This window comes from Bison bison, unplaced genomic scaffold (assembly GCF_000754665.1).
Source record: "Bison bison bison isolate TAMUID 2011002044 unplaced genomic scaffold, Bison_UMD1.0 scf7180017864170, whole genome shotgun sequence".
NCBI classification, from domain to species: Eukaryota; Metazoa; Chordata; class Mammalia; order Artiodactyla; family Bovidae; genus Bison; species Bison bison.
In genome coordinates this window covers 765653-791693 of record NW_011494742.1, presented here as the reverse complement: position 1 = coordinate 791693, position 26041 = coordinate 765653, and the positions used below count along the sequence as shown (strand labels likewise).

Here is a 26041-nt window from a genome sequence, read left to right as displayed (position 1 = left end):
TTGCCATTTCCTTCTCCAATGCATGAAAGGGAAAAATGAAAGTGAAGTCGCTCAGTCGTGTCCGACTCTGCGACCCCGTGGATTGCAGCCCACCAGGCTCCTCCATCCATGGGATTTTCCAGGCAAGGATACTGGAGTGGGTGGCCATTGCCTTCTCCATTTTTCTTTCTTAGTGGTACACAAAATGTATCTTAGGTTTGCTGAAAGATGGCGTATTGAAAGAAAAGATGACAGAACTGACCATTAGATTGGATGTGCTGTAAAAAAACAAAAGTCAACGATGACACTAGTGCTCTGGCCGGAAAAACTGGCACTTACTGACACTGAGAAGACTGAGAGAGCAGCAGTTTGAGAGGTGGGGAGAGTGAGCCCATTTGGGGAATATTCAATTGTAATGGTCATAAGTCACCCAAGTGCTGGATATATTCAGTACAAGCTTAGAAGAAAGGTACGAAATGGAAATAGAACACAGAACTTTAACCATGTTTAGATGATACTCAAAGACATGGGAATGGGTGAAATCCCAAGAAGTAAGTTTGGAGAAAGGGGTCCAGGGATGAAGCCCTGAGGCATTCCAACATTAATAAGTCTAGGTGAGACTGAAACAACCAAGGAGGCAGAAAATGAACAGCCAGTGAAAGGAACAGGAGAACGTGGTATCCTGGAAGTCAAACAAAGAAAATGCTTTAAGGAAAAGTGACCATCTGTGATGAAGGCTGCTGTATGAACTGTGTGAGAGATGAAGCAAGATGAAGACTCAGAGGTGGCTCCTGGATTAGTCAGTAGCACAAAGTTCATTAGCAACTTTCATTCTTCAGAGCTGTTTGGATAGTGTTGGGAGGAAAAGCCTGAGTGCAGAGAGTTCAAGAACTCCAGACATCCTATATCATTACCTGGCTTTATGAATGTGATGGATATATATCCGAAATAATTAAAATCAACTATGCTTTACAAACAAAAGTACAGAAGGAGGGGAAGTTTTGTAGTTTTTGTAAGTTTTCTTTCAAGGTAAGGGAGGTTGGATGAAATAACTAAGTTTTATATACACCATAAAAATCAAAAGATTGATGATACAGAATCCTCTTGGATGTAAGTTAATTCAATGAAAAGCAGTACATTTCTCAGAATTTACTCTATTTGATAATTTAAAAAAACCTATCTTCCACACAAATGAATGATAATGCTTTCCCAATTCAAATACAGGAGCCATTGATGAAGTCTGCAATTTTCTGGTATTTTACAGCAATCAGAGTAAGAGCAAGTAAGAGAGAAAACAGGGAAATAATAGTGCAAGAGAGCTACTGCCAATTTTCCACAGCTACATGACAATTTCTAGGCAAAAGTTAGGAAGTAGAAGAGAAGAGAGCAAAGGAGGGGAAAGACCCTGTATTTTCTTAGACTCCTTCTCTCTGGCCAAGGTCAACCCAAATGCTTTGAAGATCCTGACTGCAAGAACAATTGTCTAGCAAACCAGTTAAATTTGAGATAATTAACCAAATATTCTGACTGGAAGTATTTATTTAAAATTCCCATCTAGTAGATGGTGAAGGAAATAATTCTTACTTTTATGAGAAATAAGACATGAACTGTACCAATAAAATGCCCACCATCACAATTACACATTGTCTGTGACTAACCAGGGCTAATAGATACACCAAGAGCAGTATTACCTGATCATATAACCAATTCGCTTGACAAACTGCCTATAGCGTGCTCTATTGAAGGTTTCTAGCCCCACTGCCAGAAGTTCCACTAAGGAGTTAGCAAAGGCAAAAATTTTCATCATCTCTTGAGGTCTCGTTGTTTCGGGTAAATAATCACCTAAAAGTTCATCAAAGAAAAGGAAAAAAATTGTAATTACAATGGAAAAACACTGAAAGATACGGATGTCAACATATTAAGGAAGAATCAAAGTCAAGATGGAGAATCCTATGCTCTGGCTCCTATACCCTGTGAAATGGGAAACTTGAGATGAAGTAAAAAACCAAAACCATTCATTAAAGCTGGGAGATGTGCGAGCTAGTCGACCTTTTGTATTTAAGCACCACAGAGGAAACTACAATCACAAGACAGGGGAAAGAAGCCTTACCACAGAGACACAATCATCTCCGCATAGTACAGCCAGGCATAGGGGAACCCAAAATCAGGAGCCCACTCAAGATGTAAGACCTGACGCTAAGTTCCTGTGTTTGAGCTTGCCACTGCCACATTTTATATAAGACAAAAGAAATTAGTCTACCTTTTGCTTTAAACCCAAGAAGATGTTGAAACAGTTCATGAAATGGGAACTGTGACAGAAGAATAACCAAGTCATCTTCATTAAGGAGAATCCAACTGGTCTCAGGGTCTTCATCCTAAGGAAAAAGATGCAGTCTTAACAGTTGATTTGACGAGATGACACCATGGTACAGAGTTATAGGAGCTGCATTGTCACAGGTCTCAGGGGTACACAAGCTGTATTCTCGTGAGTCCTCATGGACTTCTCCAGGACAGAGATTTACACTATCAGTTCTGCTAAATGACCTATAAATCCCCTAACACTGCAAGTACAATTTTATGTGTACCAAGTCATATCCATTCTTCAGTGGCTGAAACTGCTCTCATTAGATTTCTATCCCAAAGAAGATGAATTCCTCTAGAATAGGGATCTTACCGTAAATCTCAGTGCTTTGACAGTATCAATTAAAGAGCCATGCACTCAAGTCCAAGTTATTTTACCTATAAGCCTCTTCTTTCCCCCAAATTAAAGTTTACTGCAATAGTCAACTGACTTATTAAGAAGCAATTAGCATTTGCTATGGATATCTGAAGGTCTGTCATCAATCAGAACCATTGAAAACAGGATAAAAGTAACAGTAGTCATACACAGAGCTCACATACAGGAAATAGTTGGGGGGTTTTATTCAACTGTTGTTGTTTAATTGCTAAGTCAAGTATGACTCTTTTAGAGACCCCAAGGACTGTAGTCCGCCAGTCTCCTCTGTTCATGGGATTTCCCAGGCAAGAATACTGGAGTGGGTTGCCATTTCCTTTTCCAGGGGATCTTCCCAACCCAGGGATCGAACCCATGCCTCCTGCACTGTTGGTGGATTCTTCACTGAGCCACCAGGGAAGCCTTTTTTTGTTTGATACACAGCACTAAAGTCTCCTTAGAAACCAAATTGATTTGTGACCTAAGATATGCTACATTCAAAAGGGAATACTGGGGCTTCCCTGATGGTCCAGTGGTTAAGAATCTGCCTGCCAGTGCAGGGGACACAGGTTCAATCTCTGGTCCAGGAAGATTCCATGTGCCACAGGGCAACTAAGCCTATGCTCCACAGTAGTGAGCCCAAGCTCTAAAGCCTGCTTGCCGCAACTACTGAGCCTATGGGCTCCTGAAGCCCGAGCGCCCTAAAGCCTGTGCTCTGCAACAAGGGAAGCCACTGCAATGAAGAGCAGCCCCCACGTGCTGTAACTGAGAAAGCCTGTGTGCCACAACAGAGACCCCGCACAGCCAAAAATAAGTAATTTTTAATTTTTTTTACTTAAAAAAATGCAATACTGTAAAAAGACCCAGAGATCCTGAAGAATTATCACCTCAATTTCAACAAGGGTCTAATGCAATTTATTCATAATTTCCTGAAGCCACTCAGTTATACCCTCTTACATATCCTAAACAGTTAGCAAATAAGCGCCTCAGAAATTCAACCCAGAGCAGTAGTTCCCCGCTCTGGCTGTACGTCGGAATCACCACGGAGGCTCTAAACATTTGGATAGCTGGGTGTGGATGGGGGCAAGGCTGCCCAGGTGGTCCTGACACACAGCCAGTGTCAGGAAATCACCGATGTGGGCGATGCATGATGCCTTCCCTCTCGGCCTTTTCTGAGTCAACAGCACTGCCGGCGTTCCCACCCTAGGTTCCTGAATCCACTCAACATCCCATGAGAGCTAAGGCACCATTCCAGAGTCTTTAACCATTACCCATCTTTGGGATTAAATGCAGGAAACCAACAGGAAAAAAAAGACTCCTCTCTCAGGAGAGACCAGTCTTGGGGGGTGGAGGCTGGGGGAGAGAAGGAACCCTGCTCCATCACAATCTTTAGAAGACCAATTTGCACCTGAGAAGCTCTTTCCAGAAGGACTGTTCGGTCTCTGAACATGCACATCATTTACCACCATCTCCCACCTCCCACAAGTTCCAGGAAGAGCACATTGAGTGTGAAGGCGCTCCTGCTTCTGAATGAACAGCTGGGTAAATATACAGACATGATCCCACAGCTGCCACGTGTCATTCTAAGGAGTGTCCACTGAAAGTTCTCAACTCCTTTTAAAGAGAAGGTGTTTTAGTAAATTTAGTTCCTGGCCAATCCTGGACAAGCATGTCAAATCTGGATTTGGACCATAAAGACACACTAGGGCAGGCAGATAACTAGCTGGAAGGGGAAAAAAAAATGTTTACCAGTACACTAGCCATGTATAATAGTAGAAAGAAAAATCAATGAATGTTATCTGAGAAACTGGATTTTGATCATTAAATTCTCACTAAAAATAGGAAATTGTCTTCTTTCAAATGAGAAGATCTAGGTAAGAAAGTTTGTAAGTGTTAAGGCAGAACCTTGGTAAGAAGTGAAAGTGAAAGTTGCTCAGTGGTGTCCAACTCTTTGGGACCCCATGACTACACAGTCCATGGAATTCTCCAGGCCAGAATACTGGAGTGGGTAGCCTTTCCCTTCTCCAAAGGATCTTCCCAACCCAGAGAGTGAACCCAGGTCTCCCGCATTGCAGGCGGATTCTTTACCAGCTGAGCCATAAGGGAAGCCCACCTTGGTATGATCCAGCTCTTTATTAGAAAGGCTCAGAGTATCTGTAGGTGAGATCCCAAGCCCAGAAAATGGATGCTACATAAAAGAAAACCCTAATAGAAAGAGTATGCAGTATGTGAACACTTCCAGGTCCAAACTCTCCCAGCTATGCAGTGATGGTCTGGAGAAGGCAGGCAGCAGACACCGGCTCAGCACAAAGGCTCAAGACTTGTGATTTGGGACAAATTCCCTCACCCTCATCCTGTACCTGTTTCCTCATCTCTAATATGGGATGAAAACAGTACTTGCCTCATGGGGCTGTTGGGAGAATTAAATGGGCTAATACAAAAGAGGCGCTTAAAATGATAGTTGGCACATGAGAGAGCTCATAAATAATTCATCAAAATGCTGCAGATAGGACGAGTTACCTCTTCTCCCCCCTCGTCTACTAGAGTCCACGTCCCGGACGCAGGCCCCGAGGAGGATGGATTCCGTTCACTGGGCTTCATGTGGCACAGGAACTCAGCTCGGTTTCTAAAGGACAAAGGAAACCGCTCCAGTCACATAAACATAAACACAGAGAGCCCACCGCGTGCATTCTGGATTGTCCACTCACCTTGAAGAAGAGTTGGCATCAACGCAATCTCCAAGTGGTTTGAATCAGAAAACAAGAAATAATAACTGGCTAAAACACAAGGAGACCAAAGCTTCACTATCAGTGATGTAGAGACTACGGCCCTCCTGGGTCAGTAAAGAGAAGCGGCTACGCCAGCACAGCGCCCGCCTCCAGTGGGGCCTCTGCACACCCAGGACTGCGTGGTACCTGAGTTCTAACTGGCCCACAAAGTGTTCAGGAAACATGCTTAACTGAGTAAAGGATAATCTGCAGGTAATGCAAAAGCTGGCTGCGGGAAAAGCACATCTAAACACATGTGTAGGAACAGTCCCTGTATCCAGGCGGTGAGAGAGAGGAATCTAGGGGAATTCCTGCCGGCCAGGCTTTCACATGGTGCTGGCTGGACCTAACAAGTCGGTGTAACCACACAAGTTCCTTCTCTGAAACCACCACGTGGTTCTCAGCTCTCTGTTCCTCCTCTCTGACCTGACCCTGAGAATTCATCCATTCCGTCCTTCCACCAGGAGCTCTCCCCCGTGACTTCCAGCTTCCAACCCGAAGGGCTCCAGCCGTAGAGCTCCACGTGTCCACTGGTACCTGTCACTCAGACGTGTCCTCCCGTAAACCCCAACGACCTCAAATCTTCCTCCTTCCCTGACAGCTCTCCTTTTTCTTTTCAGTGTCTGAGGGCTGCCAACAGCCTCTCAGTCAGTCAGAATCACAGTCTACAGAGGTAGGTCTGAGCCACCCCTTTCCCACATTCTCCTTATTTAATCAGCTTCTTAATTCTTTCCTGGGAAGATGACCTTCAGTTTCCCACCTTCTCCTTCCCACTGCTATCACCTCAATTCAGGTTCAGGAAGACAGGCTTTCCTGGATCAAGAGCCCGTGGTAGTAACACAGTTCCAGGTCACCTGGACATAGCCTGCATTCTCCCCATGTAAGGATGTGCCCTCTAGATGCTGGACTTGGCTCCAGAGCCAGGAGAGCCAGACCTCTGCAACCATGACTCAGTGCAGCAGAAGTGCATCTTCTACCTCCAGTCCACCCTAATCTTCCGTAAATACGACTTTTACCCATGTTCAAAAACCCTCAATTGCTTCAAAAGCCAGACCATCTCAAAACTCTCTTAATTTCTAGGTCTTCTATAATCCGACTCCCCTCTAGCTGCTCATCTTTATTACCATCTCCCACACACCCCTTCACTGCAGCCCAGCTGGCCTCCAACGTGCCTCCTGCACAGCTACGCTTCCCTGCACTCTGGGCCACTGCTCCCTTCTCACCCTGCAGTGCCTTCCCTACTCCTCTCCCGCCGAAATCAGTTCCAGTCTTCAAATCCAGCTCATTCACCTGGAACCCTCTGACTACTCCACTCTACTCTTTACTCATTTCTACTGCATCAATTGTGTGTGTGTGCAGCTGAGTCATGTCCGACTCTTTGTGACCCCATGGACTGTAGCCCACCAGGCTCCTCTGTCTATAGGATCCTCAAGGCAAGAATACCAGAGTGGGTTGCTATCTCCTTCTCCAGGGGATCTTCCCAAGCCAGGGATCAAACTTGTGTCTCTTGCATCTCCTGCATTGGCAGGTGAGTTCTTTACCACTTGCGCCACCTGGGAAGCATCGATCATAGTTCCATACAATTTGGCACTTGAATCTCTGACTGTGCTTTTTTACCTTTGCCACTAAATCTCTCCTTTGAAGGAAAGAAACTTTTTTTCTCCCCACAGCACCACAATGACATATATGGCCGGAATGGCAGACCATTAAAAGGAGGCACCCAAAAAAGTTAATCAATTAAAAAAAAAAAAAGCAGTTAAGAGGGTCACTTTGGGACAAAGGGTATTAAACCCCAAGAAAAGCTGAATTGTTAAATTCTGGAATGCTGACTCTTCCCTTAGCAATTGCTTGGATCTGGGCAGTTTAGGAAGCCAATTGTTTGACAGAACATTTTAATTTCTACTTTACGAAGCTCTTCCACACTTACTTGACAGGAGACATCAGCAGGGCAAGGGACTGCATAAAATGAAAGACTCCTGATGGGTTATTCAACACTTTGATCTGAAATCAGAAAAGGAAAAGGCATACTGCAGAAAACCAACAATCCAAGTAGCCATAGTCTGAATTCATCAGCATTCTGACAAGGGAGCTGTTAAGAAAACAGAGGTGAAACTGGCTCCTCATCCACAAGAATGAGAACACCTCAGAGTTACCTGGCAGTACTGACTGGGCTCGATGCACTCAAGAGAACAGAGGCAGCTCAGTCACTTAATCAATTATCTGAAATAATATGGGAAAGAGGATTATACTGCTATTTTAATCCAAAGATGAGATTTTTTTAAAAAAACTTCCTTCTACCTAAAATGATTCAAATTTCTTGCCACCAGAAATACTAGAGAAAAGATAAAATGCAGAAGGAACCTGGCACACGTTTGGCTCCTACCCGCCCATCTGAAGGGGCTGCGATGAGTAACAACACAACCCTAAGGCAAGCAGCAGAGAGGAGGAACCCGTAAACCATACATCAATGCCTAAAGTGATCATGCAGATGTGAGATCTCTGCTAGTATTAAAGAACTCTGAGATGCTGGTGGTTTCTTTTTTATCTGCACCAACTACAGTGTAGGATGGATTAATTAAGGAATATTGAATTTATTGAATATTCAAAGTTGAATATTGCAGAAGTAAGTCCTAGCAAGCCTTCCTGCACAGAAACCTTACAGGATTAAACACCACTGAAACCACCATGCCACACTACAACGAAACTTTCTGCATCTTTACCTTAACTTCATCAATTTTCAGTGGCCAAGAAGGCGCAGCATAATAACTCCTATACAGGCTGGATATATCCTAATAATTTTATCTTAAATATCAATATATTTTAAGTAGGCTTATTTCTGAAAGCAACTTCCTCAGGAACAATGTTTAACAAAATCTCCCCCATTCTCCTCAAAATTAGAAAGTCATTCATACCTGGATGAAAGGAACAGCCCATTTACTAACACCAGCTGGGCATCGAAGAATATGGTTTAGAAGGAAGAGGTGATCTCCAGGACAGCCCGCTCTTTGTAACACTGATACCTGAACAGCAAAGGACGTAGAGTTTTACTGTTTATTAAGACAACTACTTCTAGGGGCCTAGTGCAATCATCTATCTGATACTTAAATACATGTGATCTTTCAAAAGAGTAACCAGACATAAGATATACCATTGACTGGCTGAGTTTCTACACGGAGGTACAGAGGACTAAGAATCTATGAGCACTATGCTAAAAATATCATAAGCAGTTTCTCTGCAAACCCAATTTTTAGTATCTGGCAAATTACAAAACATTAATGTTCCTGGCCATATACGAATAGATATAAGTCAAGTAGTTTAATCTAGTTCCAGTCTGCAAGGTTCTCAAATCCAAGTAAGTATGCTTGGAACCTAAGTCCACATCTAAGAACTGTAGCATGAACCTAAAAAAGAAACATCCAACGGAGCCCCATTGAGAAACATAACCAAGAAACAACCCCTCATCCCATAAGGCACCTAGTATCTTTCCTAAATTTCCCAAAACCTGATTCTTTTCCCTTAAAAAAAAAAAAATTTAAGTATAGCATTAACATATGATTAAACAAAAGTGATATGAACAACAAACCTATATTCTGAAGACACTTAAATTTAGCATACTTCCCACATTTCCATTTCTTCCAAAACTGAAGACCAGAGATCACTGAACATAAAGTTTATCAGAGAGAAAAGCACTATGTGCTTAATAAGGCACTAGGATAAGGATAATTTATTTCTGTGTGTCATGAGCAAAAAAAAATGTCACTAACACATTAAACGAATTAGCTGAATAAGCTGTTGAAGAAAAAACTATGAGGACATAAGAGATAATTCTTAAATTATCAGGGAAATAATAGAAAGACTACCATGCCTATTTCCTCACCAATTTCTGCAGCCAGAGAAGGACATCGTCATGGAACTGAGCATCTTCGTGAACTCTCCTGGTGAACGTGAACAAGACACTGATGCACTCCTTCAGCTGACACAGGTCAGAGGGAACGCTCTCCGCCTGTTTAGAAGCTGTAAGTTAAAAAGAGGATTGAATGAATCCCTTGCAAATGGTATCGGGGAGAAGTTTTAGTGTCTCTTCTTAAAAAACAACAACGAGAATAAACTATTCAAAATATTTACTTCAGATGAACATCCAAGGAGGAAAGCTACATCAAAATATGAATTTCCACTATAGAAACTGAAAACAAAGTATTTAACTTTGTGAAGTAGTTCAGAGCAAGAAAAAATTAACTTCATCAAAATTCATTTTTTATTTAAACATCAGCAGATCTCTGCCATCCCCAGCTCTTTGATTAGTTATGAAAACCACAAGGGGAAGGATTTCTTATCTAAATGATTCAAATATCTCTCCAAGAAATAAAAATTGCATAATTAACACTTTACACATTATATAATAAAGGCTAATCTCTTAAAATCCAAAATAAGACTAAAAATACAAAACATTATAAACGTTCTGATGAAAATTAAACAATCGAACAAAATGGACAAGCAAAAATAAAGTGCAACAGACAGAGAATGAAAAAGAGCTCTAGGTTTTAGAATCAGAAACCGTACTTGGACTTGAATTGGTAACAAGCACATAAATTAGGACAGGAAGAGACATTAATGATAAAAAGCAAACTTATGGCTTCCTAGAGGAGCCGAGAAAGACAGTCCACAGGGAAGGGAGACCTGGCACTGCTTTCAAGAAATGTTATTAAGGTAGGGGTCAACCCTAACCTGTACTGGGAGACGCCAAGTAAGACAGCAAGCACAAACGGTGGTCCCTTACAAATATCAATCAGCGCACAATCAATTCAACCAGACTGTATCCCTCAATTCTCTTTTCATTTTAGACCACAAGAGTGAGGCTTAAAAAAAAAAAAAAAAAGAAGAGTGAGGCTTTCATTACTTACACACCTTGGCCTTCCTGATAAATTGCTAAAGATCTCAGAACAGCCGAACTATTGAGTAACGAGTAGATGTAAGACTCCACTTGCAACCGTGAGAGCACAGAAGTGTAAGAATGCAGAGCCAGGGTCTGGTGGAGGTGCTCGGATTTGGCATCAAACAGTTTCTTTAGCTCAGCCAGTGCATTTTCATTCATCTCCACTCTCTGGTAGCGATGATGGCCTGAAACTTTCACTTGATCTGCACAGATACCCTAGCAGTGGACAAAAGGGTAAGATGTAAGATATGAAGCCAGTTACCTTTGCTCTTGATGTAACCAGGCAATCTGTATATGACACACAGGCTTCAGTACATCTTCAAAGGGCTTAAAAATCACAGTGAGGGAACAATACTACCACATAGAAAACTATAAAACTAATACATAACCAGGTGCCAAGGAGTATAATGCCAATCACAAAGGCGTCACAAGTTCAGAGAAGAGAAACCCTAAGATGAAGTAGGTAGGGGAAAGATGCAAGAAAACAGAAAATCTTACCTTCTACTTTATAAACAGTGAGGTCAAGGTGATAGCCCCTCAACTCAAGAGACCTCAAAACATCTCTGAATGTTCCCTCATCATTCTTTGTGATTCTGCTCAAAAGAAAGGAACCTCTCTCCTTTCCAATGTTAACCCTACAGCTGTGTTCTTTATTTTAACCCCTTTCTCAGTATTTTCAAAAGTCTCCCTCTCCACGGGCTCCTTCATACCTACAAAGAGATACACAAGTCTCCTAAGGAATGAAGATTAGGGATGGGGGAAATCACACGTTTCTCCCTGATATCTCCTCCAGCTTCCCTTCACCACCAAATCTGTCAAGAGTGAGTATAAGGTCAGTGTGAGTACAAGGAGCAGATTCCAGACCTTGATCGCATCACAGGAAAAGGAGTTCCACTGCAAATACCCCGGTTCTTGCAAACTTTACAGAACACCAGTCAACACACCTGGACAGACAACTGTTCCTCCTTGAAGTGCCACAGTCGACTTTTAGCATTTTGGCAATCAGATGTCAGAGCAAGGAGCTCAGCTTCAGCCAGCAGCAGCTGCTTCCTACAGCGTGAGTAGTTCAAAAGTAACTCATAAAATTCATGCCTGTCCTGATGAGCCATGCTGTCAAATTCTTCTAAATATGACTCGACATTTTCCAGCCATGAACCGGGCTCAAAGATCTTTAGCTGTTCTTTAGTAAATGGTACTACTTCTGGTTGAGATGGGAGCTCCGGGTAGAGTCGCTCATTACGAAGCAAGGATTTCACTGCCACCAAAGCTGGTACATCCCCAGCAATTTCAGTTGGCAACTGGGGATACAGTTTTTTCACTCTAGGTGGCTGAAAAATGTCTTTGGCTTCACAAGAACTCTGCAAGCCAACATTCTGTAGCACCTCTGAAGAAAGATCCAAGGCTTCTTTGTCTTCTTTCCTATTCTGAGATTCTCTGACCTGCAAATTTTCCACTTCCTGCTGAATATAAGAAACGTTAGACTGCTGTATGCTTTCTGAAGTTCTACATTGTAGCAACGTATCTTTCTCCATTTCAGTAAAGTTCTTGGGGGTTTTTACTGTGGTTCGAACACTGCCTTCAGGATCAACCTTCAGCTCGACTGCATCGTCCCCAGCACAGGCTCTGATCTCCTGTCCCATGTTCAAACTCTCTGTATTACATGTCAGAGTCTCTTCATTGCTTAGAGTTAAGGAGGTGAGTGGTACATCAAACATTTCACTCTCATTTTGTCCACTAGCATCATTCTGGAGCTGGGAATCGGTTAACTCCTTTGGAGCATCTCCTTTGAATTCACAAGCCGGAGTAAGGATTCCCAGCTCTCTGGAGGTTTGTGCAAGGGAGATTTCATCAGACTCTTCCCTCTGAAGGGTTTCATATTTCTTCTTTTCCTAAAAATAAGATGAATAACGTGAAATAATTTATAATACAGCAATAACATGCTTTCAACATGAGGAATGTTTAAATTGTATTTAAAAATCTAAACTCACTTCCTAAGCAATGTGCTTCATATTTTGTATTATTCAATTTTGAGAATGTTAAATTTGGGAGATTCACTAGTCTAATCCCAACAGAGGAAGACATGAAATAAGCAACAAATTATGAATTAAGATTGGAGGAAAAGTCTTAATTAGGCTGTTCTCCATTCTGCTGCTGCTAAGTCGCTTCAGTCGTGTCTGACTCTGTGCGACCCCATAGACGGCAGCCCACCAGGCGCCCCTGTCCACGGGATTTTCCAGGCAAGAGTACTGGAGTGGGGTGCCTCTGCATTCTCTAGTGGTTAAATAAAAGACAACAGTCTCCAAGTATCTTAGGCTTCAATAGGTTGTCATCTTAACAAACATATTTATTCAAAATTTAGGCAGAAAATGTCAGGGCAACTTGAGCAATGAAATAAATAGCTATAATACTGGATTATAACCCTCAGAATAAAATATATATTCATGAGCTTATACATATATTTTTTTCTTAATGGAAAAGTGGTAGCATTCTTCCTCACAGAAGAATTTCAATTAATAAATGTAGATGGAATGAGAAAAACAGAAAATCACAATTAAAACACCATGATAATAACTGCCATAGGCAAGAGGCAAGATCTGCTAATGAATGGGAGTAAACATTTAAGCAGAAACAGAACACAGTCTCAAAGTATCCCCTAAATATTTAGTCATTACAAAGGGAAAAACAGTAAGCTTCAGTGGAGAATCCAGGCAGACCACACTTTAACTAAGTGATCAGGGTTATTATAATGAGTAATACCTTCCCATATTATGATCTGAGAAGGCTGATCGACTCTTCTGTACCCACGTATAACCTCAATCTAAGCATGAGAAAACGTCAGACAAAAACCCCAATTAAGGGAACGTCTACAAAATAACTTAAGTGTTATGATCATCAAAGACAAGACAAGACTAAGGAACTATCAAAAGACTGGAGAAAACTATGGAGACATAATAACTGAATGCAATGGAGGATCCTGGACTGGATACTGGAACAGAAAAAGGACATTAGCAAGAAAACTGTTGAAATCCAAAAAAGTTCTGTATTTTAGTTAATAGCATTGTACCAACGTTAATTTCTTGGCTGCAATAAATGTCCTGGAGCATAGAATTTACAGTTACATAAAATAAAAGAAGATTCTGGATGAAAGTTCAGTATGGAACTCTCTGTATTATATTTGCAACTTTTCATTAAATCCAAAATTAACTTGAAAAAATACCCGAATCAAAAAATCTTAACCATTTAAAAAATAAGATAAAATAGATTATGGTTTTTCAAACTGAAGTATCTCTGGTATTAACACACTAACTAGATACACAGGAAACAAGGCTAGATAAAAAAAGAAGAAATATGGAGAAATTTATTATTTATTTAAATAAAACTGTTACAAAGAAATTAAAAAAGGACTGAATCACTCAAATACTTCCCTTTCCCTATGAAATTTTAAGAAAGGCAAAATGATAGTTACACAGTAATAACTGATAATGGATTATGCTATCCTGCAAATGTCCGGCAAAAAAAATAAATAAAAGTTGACAATAACCAAAAAAGTGAAACAGTCACATGCACCTAATATTAAGAAGAAAAGACAAATGTTTGCGAAAGGCAATTTGAGCTCAGCTTGCTGGTAATGAACTACTAAATGTTTACAAATAGCAGTGATCCAAGAAGCAATATGTCCCTCCACAACGGCTCTAATCCACACTGTGAACCACACGTATCAGATTCAGAGAACAGCCACACAGTGCATGCAAAGCACCGTGTCAAAATGCTTCAAGTCATGAATAGCAGGAAAGCATTGTGGGATTATTTATAAGAAAATGAAAAAGTGGATCCAATTACACTGCAATGATATTTAGCACACTAGCTATAAAAAACAGGTTTGTCAGATTGAGAAGTCAGAAAGAGAAGACTAGGAGGGGAGGCCAATGGTTACCACAGTGGAGAAATACTGGTGTACTCATCAAGATAGAGGCTATACTTTAGTGAGTTGAACAATAATGACATGAAATTAAGAAAACAATTTAATTTATAACAAAGAACAAAATACTTAGAGGTAAGTTTAACAAAAGAAGTGTAAAATTTATCTTCTGAAAATTACAGAACAAAATCTGAAAGGGTTATATTCATGGATCAGATCACAATACTGTTAATATGGCGATACTCCTAAAATTGATATACAAATTCAACACAACCTCTATCAAAATCCCAGCTGCCATTTTTGCAGAGAATGACAAGATGATCCTTAACCTTTTAAGGAGATACAAAGAACCCAGAATGGACAAAACAATCTTGAAAAAGAATGAAGTTGGAAATCTCATACTTCGCAATTTCGAAATCTACTATAAAACTACAGTAATAAAGACAGTGGGGTTCTAACACATGGATAGACAAATAGATCAATGAATTAGAACTGAAAATCCAGAAATAAACTCTTACTGATACATTTAAAGTCAACTGATTTTCATCGAGGATGCCAAGAAAGGACAGCCTTCAACAAATAGTGCTAACAACCAGATATCCAAAGAATCAAATTAGACCCTTACCTTATATCATATACAGAAATTATCAACAAGGATCATAGACCTAATATAAGAGCTAAAACTTTTAAACTTTAAAAAAAAAAAAAAGGAGTAAACCTTAATGACCCTGGATTATGCAAAGCCTTGTTAGACATGACACCAAAAGCACACAACACCAGAAAAAAGCAGACAAACTGGACATCATAAAGATTTTAAAGTTTGAAAATATGAAGCCAATGAAAAGACAACTCTGCAGAATGTAAGAAAATGTCTTTGAACCCATTATCTTATCAGGGGCTTATATCCAGAATTTTTAAAAAGTAAACATGTGTTACTCAATAATAAAAAGATGAACAACCCAATTTAAAAAGAAGTAAAGGAGCTAAACAGATATTTCTCCAAAGATAATACAAACAGCACATAAAAAATTGCGCAATACTATTCGTCATTAGAGAAACGCAATCAAAATCACAATGAGGTAATACATCACACCCACTAAGATGACTAAGGTCAGATAATAATAAATGTTGAGAAGGATGTAGAATAATTAGTACCCTCACGTGCTGCTAGTGGGATGGCAACACAATGCTTCCTCTACAGAAGAGAGAGTGGCATTCCTGCCCGTGGTGATGGTGACCCATCCCCTGTGGTTATCCCCCAAACCACTGAATAACAAGGAAGTACAGTGTGTGAATTATATCTCAACCAAGCTGCCAGATGAAAAGATGAAAGATTTTAAAAACTTAAAAGACTTGAGAAGTAAGTGAAAAGTAAGGAATTAGAGACTGGAATGCAGAATAGAGGGAGAAAATTTTAGTTCTCTTTGCTAAAACTGTTAGAGACCTTTGGGGGTGTTACATGCTAACTGGAAAGAGGACAGGAAGCTGGAAGTAGGCCCAAGTGGGCCATGTGGTCAGCGGCGCAGCAAACAGACACACTTCCCTCGCGCCACGGGCCACCTCGGGCTTCCTCTCCAGCCTGTCCTTCAGGTAGTTTTTAACTCCCCTTTGTCCCTCGCTGCCCACCTCTAACCCCACCAAACCACTTCCTCTTTTTCTATTCCACCACTGCCCTTGCAATTTCAAATTCTTCCTCTCCGCTAAACAAAATGAAGTCTCCAGTTGCTACTAACAAACCTGCAAGTTCATTTCCACCGGATCTACCTTCGTGGGAATAATTCAAACCAGAAGAACAGATACTGTGGTTAGATCATCAAAGAATTTTTTTAAAACCTCTGAACCCTCCCAGGGAGGAACACATGCCTTTGGGCTTTATTTCTCTTGGGAGGATAACTCAGTGCTTCTCTGTTTAATTCTCCACCTGTGTTCTTACAGAAGTTAGGTCCAAGAAGGAATTACCCTGGAGTTGCTCCAGGGAAGGAAGTAGGGGAAAGGAGAGAGAAGAAGCTGGTCATCTGATTCAAAGAACGGATTGGACATACCAGAGAAGGCAGGAGGGAGGGAAGGATGAGCAACTGTGAGAGGCACAACTGTCTGAGAGGGTGGCAAAGGTCTGCCTGCCCCTCACAGACCCCTGGATAGGACAGGACCTCTGGGTGCGCACACTGTGATCACCACCAACGCCAGGGCCCCTAAGCGGTGGTGAGCTCCCGACGGCTCAGTTCCCTTCTCCAAAGCACAGAACAGGGGAGCAGGTCCCGAAAGGTCCCAAGCCTTCAGCCTCTGCCCCACCATCAATTCACCCAAACACCATTATAAGACTGGTCTCCTTAAAACAACCAACCCCAAACACCACAAAACAATCATGGCTCTCCACTTGATTAAAGACTGCCTCTTAACTCTGGTGTTCAGGGCCTTTGATGATCCTTTCTCAAGACAAAACTGTCAATGACCACATCAAGCCTTCCGCCACACCTGTTCTACTCTGAACTCTGCAGTATGTACCTACCCCCCAGTCCTGGTCACAAGCCACCACGTATGGCTATTCATCTTTACAGTGTGTTCCCCAAACAGACCACAAGTGTCTGCAGACCAGGGACTATATCTTACCCTTTTTGGGTCTGACCTGCCTCTGATTTTCGGCACTTTGTTCAATATATATTTATTGAAATAAAAATGACAACTCATAATTCACAAGAATTTACTGAGTACCAACTGCATGCTGAGCTCCTAAGTACTAGAATCCTAAAATGAACAAATTATCCAACAAATATTTACAGTTAATACGTGCTCTAGCATATTCAGAAGTTTATTTTGACATGCCTCTCAGAAAGCAAAGGGATTAGCCAATGCATCCAGAGGAAACTGAAGTTTTATGCCAAAACCTGAACATATTCTTACACTTAAAACACAACATTTCATTTAAAAATAAAAAAGAAAGCCAACAATTACTTTGCCTACTTGAGTTAACCGGAACATGTTGCATATATAACAATCATACAGATGACAAAATAAAATTCAAACAGAACTCCACATGTATCCAGTTATCCATAAAAAATTAGAGCTTAATTTTATTTTAACCAAAAGACATGTTTCTTACAACTGAAAATGGCCTAGAGATTAGAAAGAATCTATATTTCTTTATTTTGATCTCTAAGTTAGATACAGGTAGAGAATCAATTTTAAAATAATTCCATAGGAGAAATCAAGACGTTATAGTCAAGAAGTTATACAGAAATGGAAGAGTTGTTAATAAACATAGAAAATATATATATACTTAACCATGTGTGTGGATGGGTGCATGCACAGTTACGTCCAACTCTCTGTGATACCATGGACTGCAACCCACCAGGCTCTCTGTCCACGGAATTTTCCAGGCAAGAATACTGGAGTGGGTTGCCATTTCCTATTCCAATAGTTAACCATACATTGTAGTAAATATGTCTTGGAGTGTTGGCATATGTGTAGGGGGAAAATCATGAAGAACATAACAAACTGCTACAGTTATCTCCAAGAGACAGAATTTGGGGCCTTTCACTTCTGTGTTGTACATTTCTCTCTCTCTCTGTGATACACTCACAGATACACACTTTTTTTTAAGCAATGAGCACTTCTGTAATCAGGAAAAAAAGTTATTTTTTTTTTAAGTTCTGGAAAATAAATGGGAAATTTCCATACATCACTTGCAGTTCTTCCGCTTTAAACTGTACTAAGTTAAAAAAAAAAAAAATACAGCCTCTTTCTATCCTTCAAACTATTGATGAGCTACTTTCGTAAATGATAAAGGTTCAGTTTTACACATTACACAGAAAACTTCTGTGGGATCACTTAAGTGCAGGCACAGTTTATCATGAATGTCTATATCCACAGCACTTAGCACAATGCCTGGCGTAGAAGAGATAAACAAGGCTTGGACACAAGGGTCCAACTATAACATCAAGAGCCCTCAGGGCAATTTTACCCGCTCTGCTTGGGATGTACAAGAATGCTTTACAAATAAAAAGGAGAAAGATGGGGGTTACACATTTTGCTATGAATACAACATCTCCTCTCAGCTGCCATTTCTTTCGTGTTGCTCTTAACAATCTTACTACAGGTATCCACACCACCTTTCCATGCTTGATCTCTTCCTCCTCCTCTCTTACACATGATTCTCTCAGCTTCTAGAATCCCACAGTCAGGTAAGGGCACTGGGAACACTTACTACCTCACATCATACTCCTTTGTTGGTTTCTCCACCTCTCCGCAAGCTCTTAAAATTGGAGTGCCCCTGAATCTCTTCTTGTCATCTTCTTACACTACACTCACTCCTAAGGTAACTTAACTTGGACTCTAGTTTTCAATAGCTCGTAAAAGAGAGCTCCAGCCTGGAGCGCTCTCCCATTCTTTAGATTCACATATCCAACCCAACTGGAGGTCTAATAGACACTTACTTCAAAATTAGCATGTCCCAAACTGAATTCCTCATCTGCCCCCAACAGCTGTTCTACTCACTGCCTCCTCCATCTCAGAGTCATCCTTGACTGTTTCCACATTCCACATCCACACCACCAACAAATCTTCTTAGCTAGATATTCAGAAACCCCCAGATTTCAAACCTTTCTCATCACTTACACTTTAAAACTCTGGACCAAGACACCATCACCTCCTGCCTGGATCACAGCAAAAATCTCTTAGATGGTCTCTCTACTCCTCCTCTTGCTCCCTTACAGACTGTTCTCATCAAAACAAGCACAGTGACCCTTTAAAATGACTTCAGTTATATCACTCCTCTGCTTGAAATCCTGTGTGCGTGTGTGTGTGTTAGTCACTCAGTCGTGTCCGACTCTTTGCAACCCCACCAACTGCAGCCCGCCGGGCTTCTCTGTCCGTGGGATTCTCCAGGCAAGAACACTGGAGTGGCTTGCCATTCCTTGAAACCCTGGGGTGACTGCACATTTCACTCCAAGTGCAAGTGAAAGGCCATTCAAGTGCAGCCATTTTTACAGTGGCCGACAAGCCCCTACTCGACCTAGCCCTGTGTCACCTTTCTGACTTCATCTCAGCTCCTCTCCCCTCACTCACTCTGCCTCTCACTCACCCTAACCACACTGCCTCCCTGAAGTCCCCAGGACAGCACAGACATGCCACTGCCTTAAGGCATTTGCCCCAGTTGTTCCCAAGATCCACATGGCTAACTTCCTCATCTCTTTCCTGTCCTTACTTAAATTTCATCTTCAACAAGGACTACCTTGACAGCCCATTAAAAATCACAACCCATCCTAATCTCTCACCAGTACTCAACTCCTTACTCAGTTCATTTTTCTTTTTCTGTAGCCCTTGTTATCTTCTATGTGATTTACTTATTTACCTACAGAGTTTTCTGTTTTGTCTTCTGTTTCTAGAACACAGGCTATGCTAAGGCCAGGTTCTTCTTTCTTTTCCCCTCTGTTTACATCTCAGGCTTCTCTGTTGGCTCACATGGTATAGAATCTGTCTGCAATGCAGGAGACCCAGGTTCAATCCATGGGTCAGGCAGATCCCCTGGAGATGGGAATGGCTACCCACTCCAGTATTCTTGCCTCAAGAATTCCATGGAAAGAGGACCCTGGCAGGCTACAGTCCATGGGGTCACAAAGAGTCGGACACAACTGAGCGACTATCACTTTCACTTACACCCCAAGTGCTTAGAAGAATTTCTGGGACATAGTGGGTGATCAGTGTGTAGTTTATTCACCAAAAACAAAATACGGATCTTAGGAGGCACAAAAGGAGCTCAACAATATAGAGCATCCCCCAATTTCACTTCTATAATCACTCATGGGAGGGAGGGACTAAGAGGGAAAAATCATCTAGGCCAAGGAATAAGAGAGGATGGGGACTGCAAAGGTCTCTGTTTCTGGTATCAGTTTTCTGGGACACATCTCAGTCAGTCCTTAGCAATTACAATATGCTGTTACTATTAATGAGTTGCTAACATTCAGAATTTAATACTAACTTTAAAAATACTTTCCATGACTATAAAATACACTGCTTCTGCAGAGGAAGTTCAATCTAAAAATCTATTGTTCTCGATTTCCCTGGTGGTCCAGGGATTAAGAAACCACCTGCCAATGCAGGGGACACAGGCTGGATGCCTGGTTCTCCAGGAAGATCCCACATGCTGCAGAGCAACTAAGCCTCAGCACCACCACTACTGAAGCCTGTGAACCTAGAGCCCATGCTCCACAGAAGTCACTGCAGTCAACAAAGCATAGTCCCCGCTTGCTGCCACTAGAGAAAGCACAGAAACAAAGACCCAGTGCAATCATAAACAATAAATAAAGGAAATCTACTATTCTCAACCTACCAAGATCAATGAAGTCAAGGTGAAACTTGTCAGGACTGTCTCTTGTGTACCAAGTGACAAGCACCAGATAACCACAAACAAACAAAGTGAGGTCACCTTCCAGATGATTAACACTAAGAAATACAGGTCAGCTGCTGGGTCAGAAGCCACTCAAACTATCTAAAGGCAAAAGCACATGACACTACTCACTTCCTGAACCACCCCCTTAGAACTACTTTATATGGTTCCATAAACAGTCACCAAATTATACCACAAGGGTAAAGGACTTCATTACTGTTGGGCTTCAGGATCCCAGCCAAACCACAACCAGCACTAAGAAATAAATCTGTTTACTCTAAAAGAAGAATTCATTTTCTAGACTGACAGGTATGAGCGCCTTGCTGGTATCGTGGACTTTTCCCCATTCGTTTTCTCACACTGCTGCTGCTGCTGCTAAGTCACTTCAGTCGTGTCCGACTCTGTGCGACCCCGTAGACGGCAGCCCACCAGGCTCTGCCATCCCTGGGATTCTCCAGGGAAGAACACTGGAGTGGGTTGCCATTTCCTTCTCCAATACATGAAAGTGAAAAGTGAAAGGGAAGTCGCTCAGTCATGTCTGACTCTTCGCGACCCCATGGACTGAAGCCTACCAGGCTCCTCCGTCCATGGGATTTTCCGGGCAAGAGTACTGGAGTGGGTTGCCATTGCCTTCTCCATTCTCACACTACCTAGAGGAAAATTTCCCAGAGTAAATTCTTCTGAGCCACAAAGCTTGGAAACAATATTCTTCCATACTGGTATTTTTTCCTTCATTCAACAACCATTATCAAATGCCTACAAGGGCTGTGAAGGGTACTGGGAAAAAGACAGGTCCCTCCCTCATTGAGTTCACAGTCTAAAGAAGAAGAGAGATGTTAACAAAGTAACTACAAGTGAGACAAGTGACAAAGAGAGGTGCAAAGCACTACTGGGGTGGGGGGATTATGTGGGTAAAGAGGGAAGTACTATTTAAGCAGAGACCTCATGAATAAGCAGGTGAAGAGGGACTGGAAGAAGTGTCAGGGCACAGGAAACAGTATGAGCAAAGGCCCTAAAGCAGGAAAAATGAAAGCCACTTAGTCGTGTCCTACTCTGAGACCCCATGGACTATACAGTCCATGGAATCCTCTAGGCCAGAATACTGGAGTGGGTGACCTTTCCCTTCTCCAGAGGATCTTCCCAACCCAGGGATTGAACCCAGGTCTCCCGCATTGCAGGCCGATTCTTTACCAGCTGAGCCACAAGGGAAGCCCAAAGCAGGAAAGGACATGTATGACTGAGGGTCAACAGAGACAGTAGTGAAGACCTGAGGTTGAAGAGAAAGACAGAATCCAGACCAATCAGGGCCTTGAGTCCATACTAAGGACTTTGGATTCTTAGCCTCTGGATGATAAGAAATCTTTGAAAGGTTTTTAAGAAGAGTGATCATTTTGAGGTTTGTTAATAAAAATATCAGTCCAGCTTTAGTTTAGAGAATGGGAAGCAAGAATAAATTTGGAAAGGCCATTTCAGAAAAAATCCAAGAAATCATCCTTGAAGGATGGTGGACTTAGGATGGAAGAGAAATGGGCAGAATCAAGAGATCAATTACAAAATATAATTGGCAAAATTCAATCCTTGAAGAGATTTGGAAGGTGGCTAAAAGCATGTCAAGGACTTTTGGTTTTGGAAAAATACCTCTGGAATGAAGTTTTCCTTTAAACATTAAAAGATAATAAAATAAATTTATTCTTCTATAGAGAAGTGAAGTGAAAGTTGCTCAGTTGTGTCTGACCCTTTGCAACCCCAGACCGTCTACAGAATTCTCTAGGTCAGAATACTGGAGTGGGTGGCCTTTCCCTTCTCCAGGGGATCTTCCCAATCCAGGGATCAATCCCAGAGCTCCCGCATTGCACAGATTCTTTACCAGCTGAGCCACAAGGGAAGCCCAACTTCTATAGGGAAGTTGCCCACAATATGCCAATATAAAACGAGCAAATGACTTTTCATGATGGATTTAAAAGTTTGGTTTTTAATTTTTATTTTAGAAACCCTGTTCTAAACAAAGAACTTGACAGAGAATTCTCTTAATAAGTATTTTTTAAGTATTTATAACATTGTATCTATAGATATATATGGGCTTCCCTGATGATTCAGACGATAAAGAATCCGCCTGCCATGTGGGAGACCTGGGTTCGATCCCTGGGTTGGGAAGATCCCCAGGAGAAGGGAATGGCTACCCACTCCAGTATCCTGCCTGGAGAATTCCATGGACAGAGGAGCCTGGCAGGCTACAAGTCCATGGGGTTGCAAAGAGTCAGACACAACTGAGCGACTTTCACAGATACATAAAGATATGTATAACAATTACTAAGCTACTGGATTGAGATTTAAGATTTCTGGTTTTACCTTGAGTTCTCTTACTAACTGTATGACTAACGGCTTATCACTTAAGTTATCTAGGCTTTAGTTTCACCAGTCATTCTGAAAAAAACTATAGATTGAGAATTAAGATTCAGCTCCTTGTAGATTGATACTGTATTCTAGGTTCAGGGACTGTATGCTCAATGGCTGACGAATGGCCTTTTACTTTCTCGTCCATTTAGATAGCTCGGTACAATGCAAAATTATTTCTCTTAAAAATTTTTCTGGAATTAGGTAGCAAAATGGCTTTCTCCCCAAAGAATAACTCCTCACAGACATGAGATCACTGATGTGCATAAAATCATTTACAGCTTATTAAATACAGTATGTCTGAACACCAATGTCCTGTTAAAATCTTGTTCTCATAAGAAATTCCTATTTTGGTATTATTTTTAAGTCACACCTGCACTTGTAGACATCACCTACTTGTAGAAAAGGCAATATCCTGTCGCTTTAATACTATTCTCATTATTTCCTTAATATAAATTCAGTTTCAGGTAAGCCAAAATTATCTATGTCCAAGCTATTCTCGCACAGCATTTATTCTGTTCACTGTAAAACAATCGTCATTTCAGAAAACATATGGGAACAAAATGAAAACCAGACTGCACCTAAAAACAAGAAAGATCAACTTTAAAACCACACTAATACCACACGTTAGCATAATTCAGGAAACCCAGAGAATTCAAACCCGTCCCTGTTGTGTGAATCCCGCTCTGATTTCACTTCTGGTCATTCACGCCCCATCACAAACAGCCAGGATAATGAGAAATCAACAGCAGCAGCGCCACGGTCATCTTGCATTTTTAAACTGAAAAGCCACATCACTACAGTCTACTTTCTGTCTCCCACTGTAAAATTCTACCGGAGGATACATTCGTGGAAGAGCGGTCCCTTTTCTCTTAATGCGGAGAGAGGCTCAAAATATTCACAAGTTAAAAAGGTGAAAGTCAATCAAAGCTGAGCCTAGGAAGACAAAATTTGCTTCCCAACCGAAATCCAGACCTAGATGCGGGAAGTCAAGAACGCAGCAGAAAACCAAGCACCTAGAGAGATCACAGGAGGAAAAAGAAAAAAATAGGCTCCTGGCAAAGTCTGGCAGGAGGACGTGAAGAAGGAACAGAGGAACAGGTCTGGTGTCAATGGGCAGAGGGATCAAATATGGGAAGGTGGGAGCAGAGGCTGAGAGGGGCTCAGGGGACGGGCAGAGTTGGCTGGAGAGGCCGAAGAGAGGAAAAGGAGACAGCACGCAACTTCCCGGGGCTGGGCAGAGTGGGATGGGCGAGTTCCCCTCACCTTGGTTTTAGTCCGGCTGCCCTTGGCCTTGGCCCGGCGTGGGGGCCTCACTGCCTCTGCCATAGACCCTGCAATGGCTCAGTCGCTGCTTGTTTTTGTCAAAACCCTGCGCGTTCCACAACCTGCCGACTTCCGGCCTCCAACTGTCACATGATCGAATCTCCACCACTCCCGGAGAGGGGCGGCAACTCGGAGCCTCTACGGGCCGCAACTTAGGGCAAACCACTTCGGGAGGCCTTTTCACAGGAGGATTATGGCCACGCCCCCTTCCATTCAGGCCCCACCCCCTAACCCGCGCGCAGGGCCGCTTGGCTCCGCCCCACTTGCGTTTGGATTGTCCTGGGTGACCGGCTTACTCTCCCGAGTGGGATCGCGTCCTTATCGCCGGAACCTCCACTAAGCTGCACTGGGTCTGGATCCCCGGAGTGCTTGCACACCTCACCCACGTTGGCCTAAAGGAGCCTGGGGACAGTGCTTGTTAGCCTTCTTTTGACCTTTAGATAACTAGGACCAATCAGCCTAAATCTATGCTTTGTGCTCAAGAACTTTGATGCCCTTCCAGGTGGGCGTTTCAGTTTCCTCTTGTGTGAAGGAGAAAGATGATACTTGCCTCTACCAGTGTAAAGAAGATTAAATGGACTGATCGTTAAGGTGCCTGGTATACGCCTGCATATCTGTAAATGGTGCTGGTTGTTGCGTTGCTAAGTCATTTCTAGCTCTTTGTGACCCCATGGACTGTAGCATGCCAGGCTCATCTGTGCTCCACTGTCTCCCCGTGTTTGCTCAAATTCATGTCCATTGAGTCGGTGATGCTATCTAACCATCTCATCGTCCATTATCCCCTTCTCGTTTTGCCTTCAGTCTTTCCCAGCATCATGGTCTTTTCCAATGAGTCGGCTTTTCCCATCAGGTGGCCAAAGTATTTGGAGTTTCAGCAGCAGTCCTTCCAACGAATATTCAGGGTTGATTTCCTTTAGGACTGACTGGTTTGATCTCCTTGCAGTCCAAGGGACTCTCAAGAATCTTCTCCAGCACCACAACTTGAAAGCTTCAATTCTTCAGCGCTCAGCCTTCTTTATGGACCAACTGTAAATGGTAGTTATTATCATTACTCTCCAGATCCCAGGCAGCAAAGAGACAGCTGCACCAAAGAGGGCAGACGAGAAGGCAAAAAGACAAGACCCATAGAAGTGTTTTTCGTATGGGTTTTACACACCTTCATTTAAAAATTCCAGATGGGAAAACTTGGCTCCTTCTCCCTTTCCCAGTTCTACAATTTATTTTCTTCCAAAGTGCTTAGTACCTGTTAAAATGCTATTATAATTTGCTTTTGTTTGTGTCTGTCAACCTGGCTAGAATGTAAGATCCTTAAAATCAGGGGTCTTTGTTTTGTTCCCTAAGGCATCCCAAGGGCTTCTAGAACAGTAGCCTGTACATGGTAGGCTCAATGAATATTGATTATTTGATAAATGAAATGAATGTGAGCTGTTCTGTCTGGTGGTGGTATAAAATAGTTGAGATGTGGGTGGCAAGGGAAACTATCCAAGAATATGGCATAAAAAATGGAAAGGACTCCAGAGATGGAGTCTTTACAGTGCCTTGTTTATGACCTAACAACATATAAAATACAGTTGTAAGCAGATAGGTTGGGGTTGGGGGGAATCCCCAGATAAAGAAAACCAGG

The 26041-nt window shown here is 42.0% G+C and overlaps 1 protein-coding gene across 1 annotated transcript in view; it reads right to left on the bottom strand.

Annotated features, from left to right (window-relative positions):
• EPG5 (ectopic P-granules autophagy protein 5 homolog (C. elegans)) overlaps positions 1–24542 on the bottom strand; it is a 133103-nt gene extending 108561 nt beyond the window's left edge. Inside the window, exons 1-9 of the mRNA XM_010842036.1 lie at positions 24358–24542; positions 11338–12282; positions 10366–10609; positions 9338–9474; positions 8373–8480; positions 7388–7461; positions 5213–5318; positions 2240–2354; positions 1671–1821 (exon numbers count right to left, since the gene is read on the bottom strand). Of these exons, the coding sequence (XP_010840338.1) occupies positions 1671–1821; positions 2240–2354; positions 5213–5318; positions 7388–7461; positions 8373–8480; positions 9338–9474; positions 10366–10609; positions 11338–12282; positions 24358–24420 (1943 nt within the window). The 5' untranslated portion in view covers positions 24421–24542. The remainder of the gene's footprint in view (positions 1–1670; positions 1822–2239; positions 2355–5212; positions 5319–7387; positions 7462–8372; positions 8481–9337; positions 9475–10365; positions 10610–11337; positions 12283–24357) is intronic.
• Positions 24543–26041: the final 1499 nt, after the last annotated feature.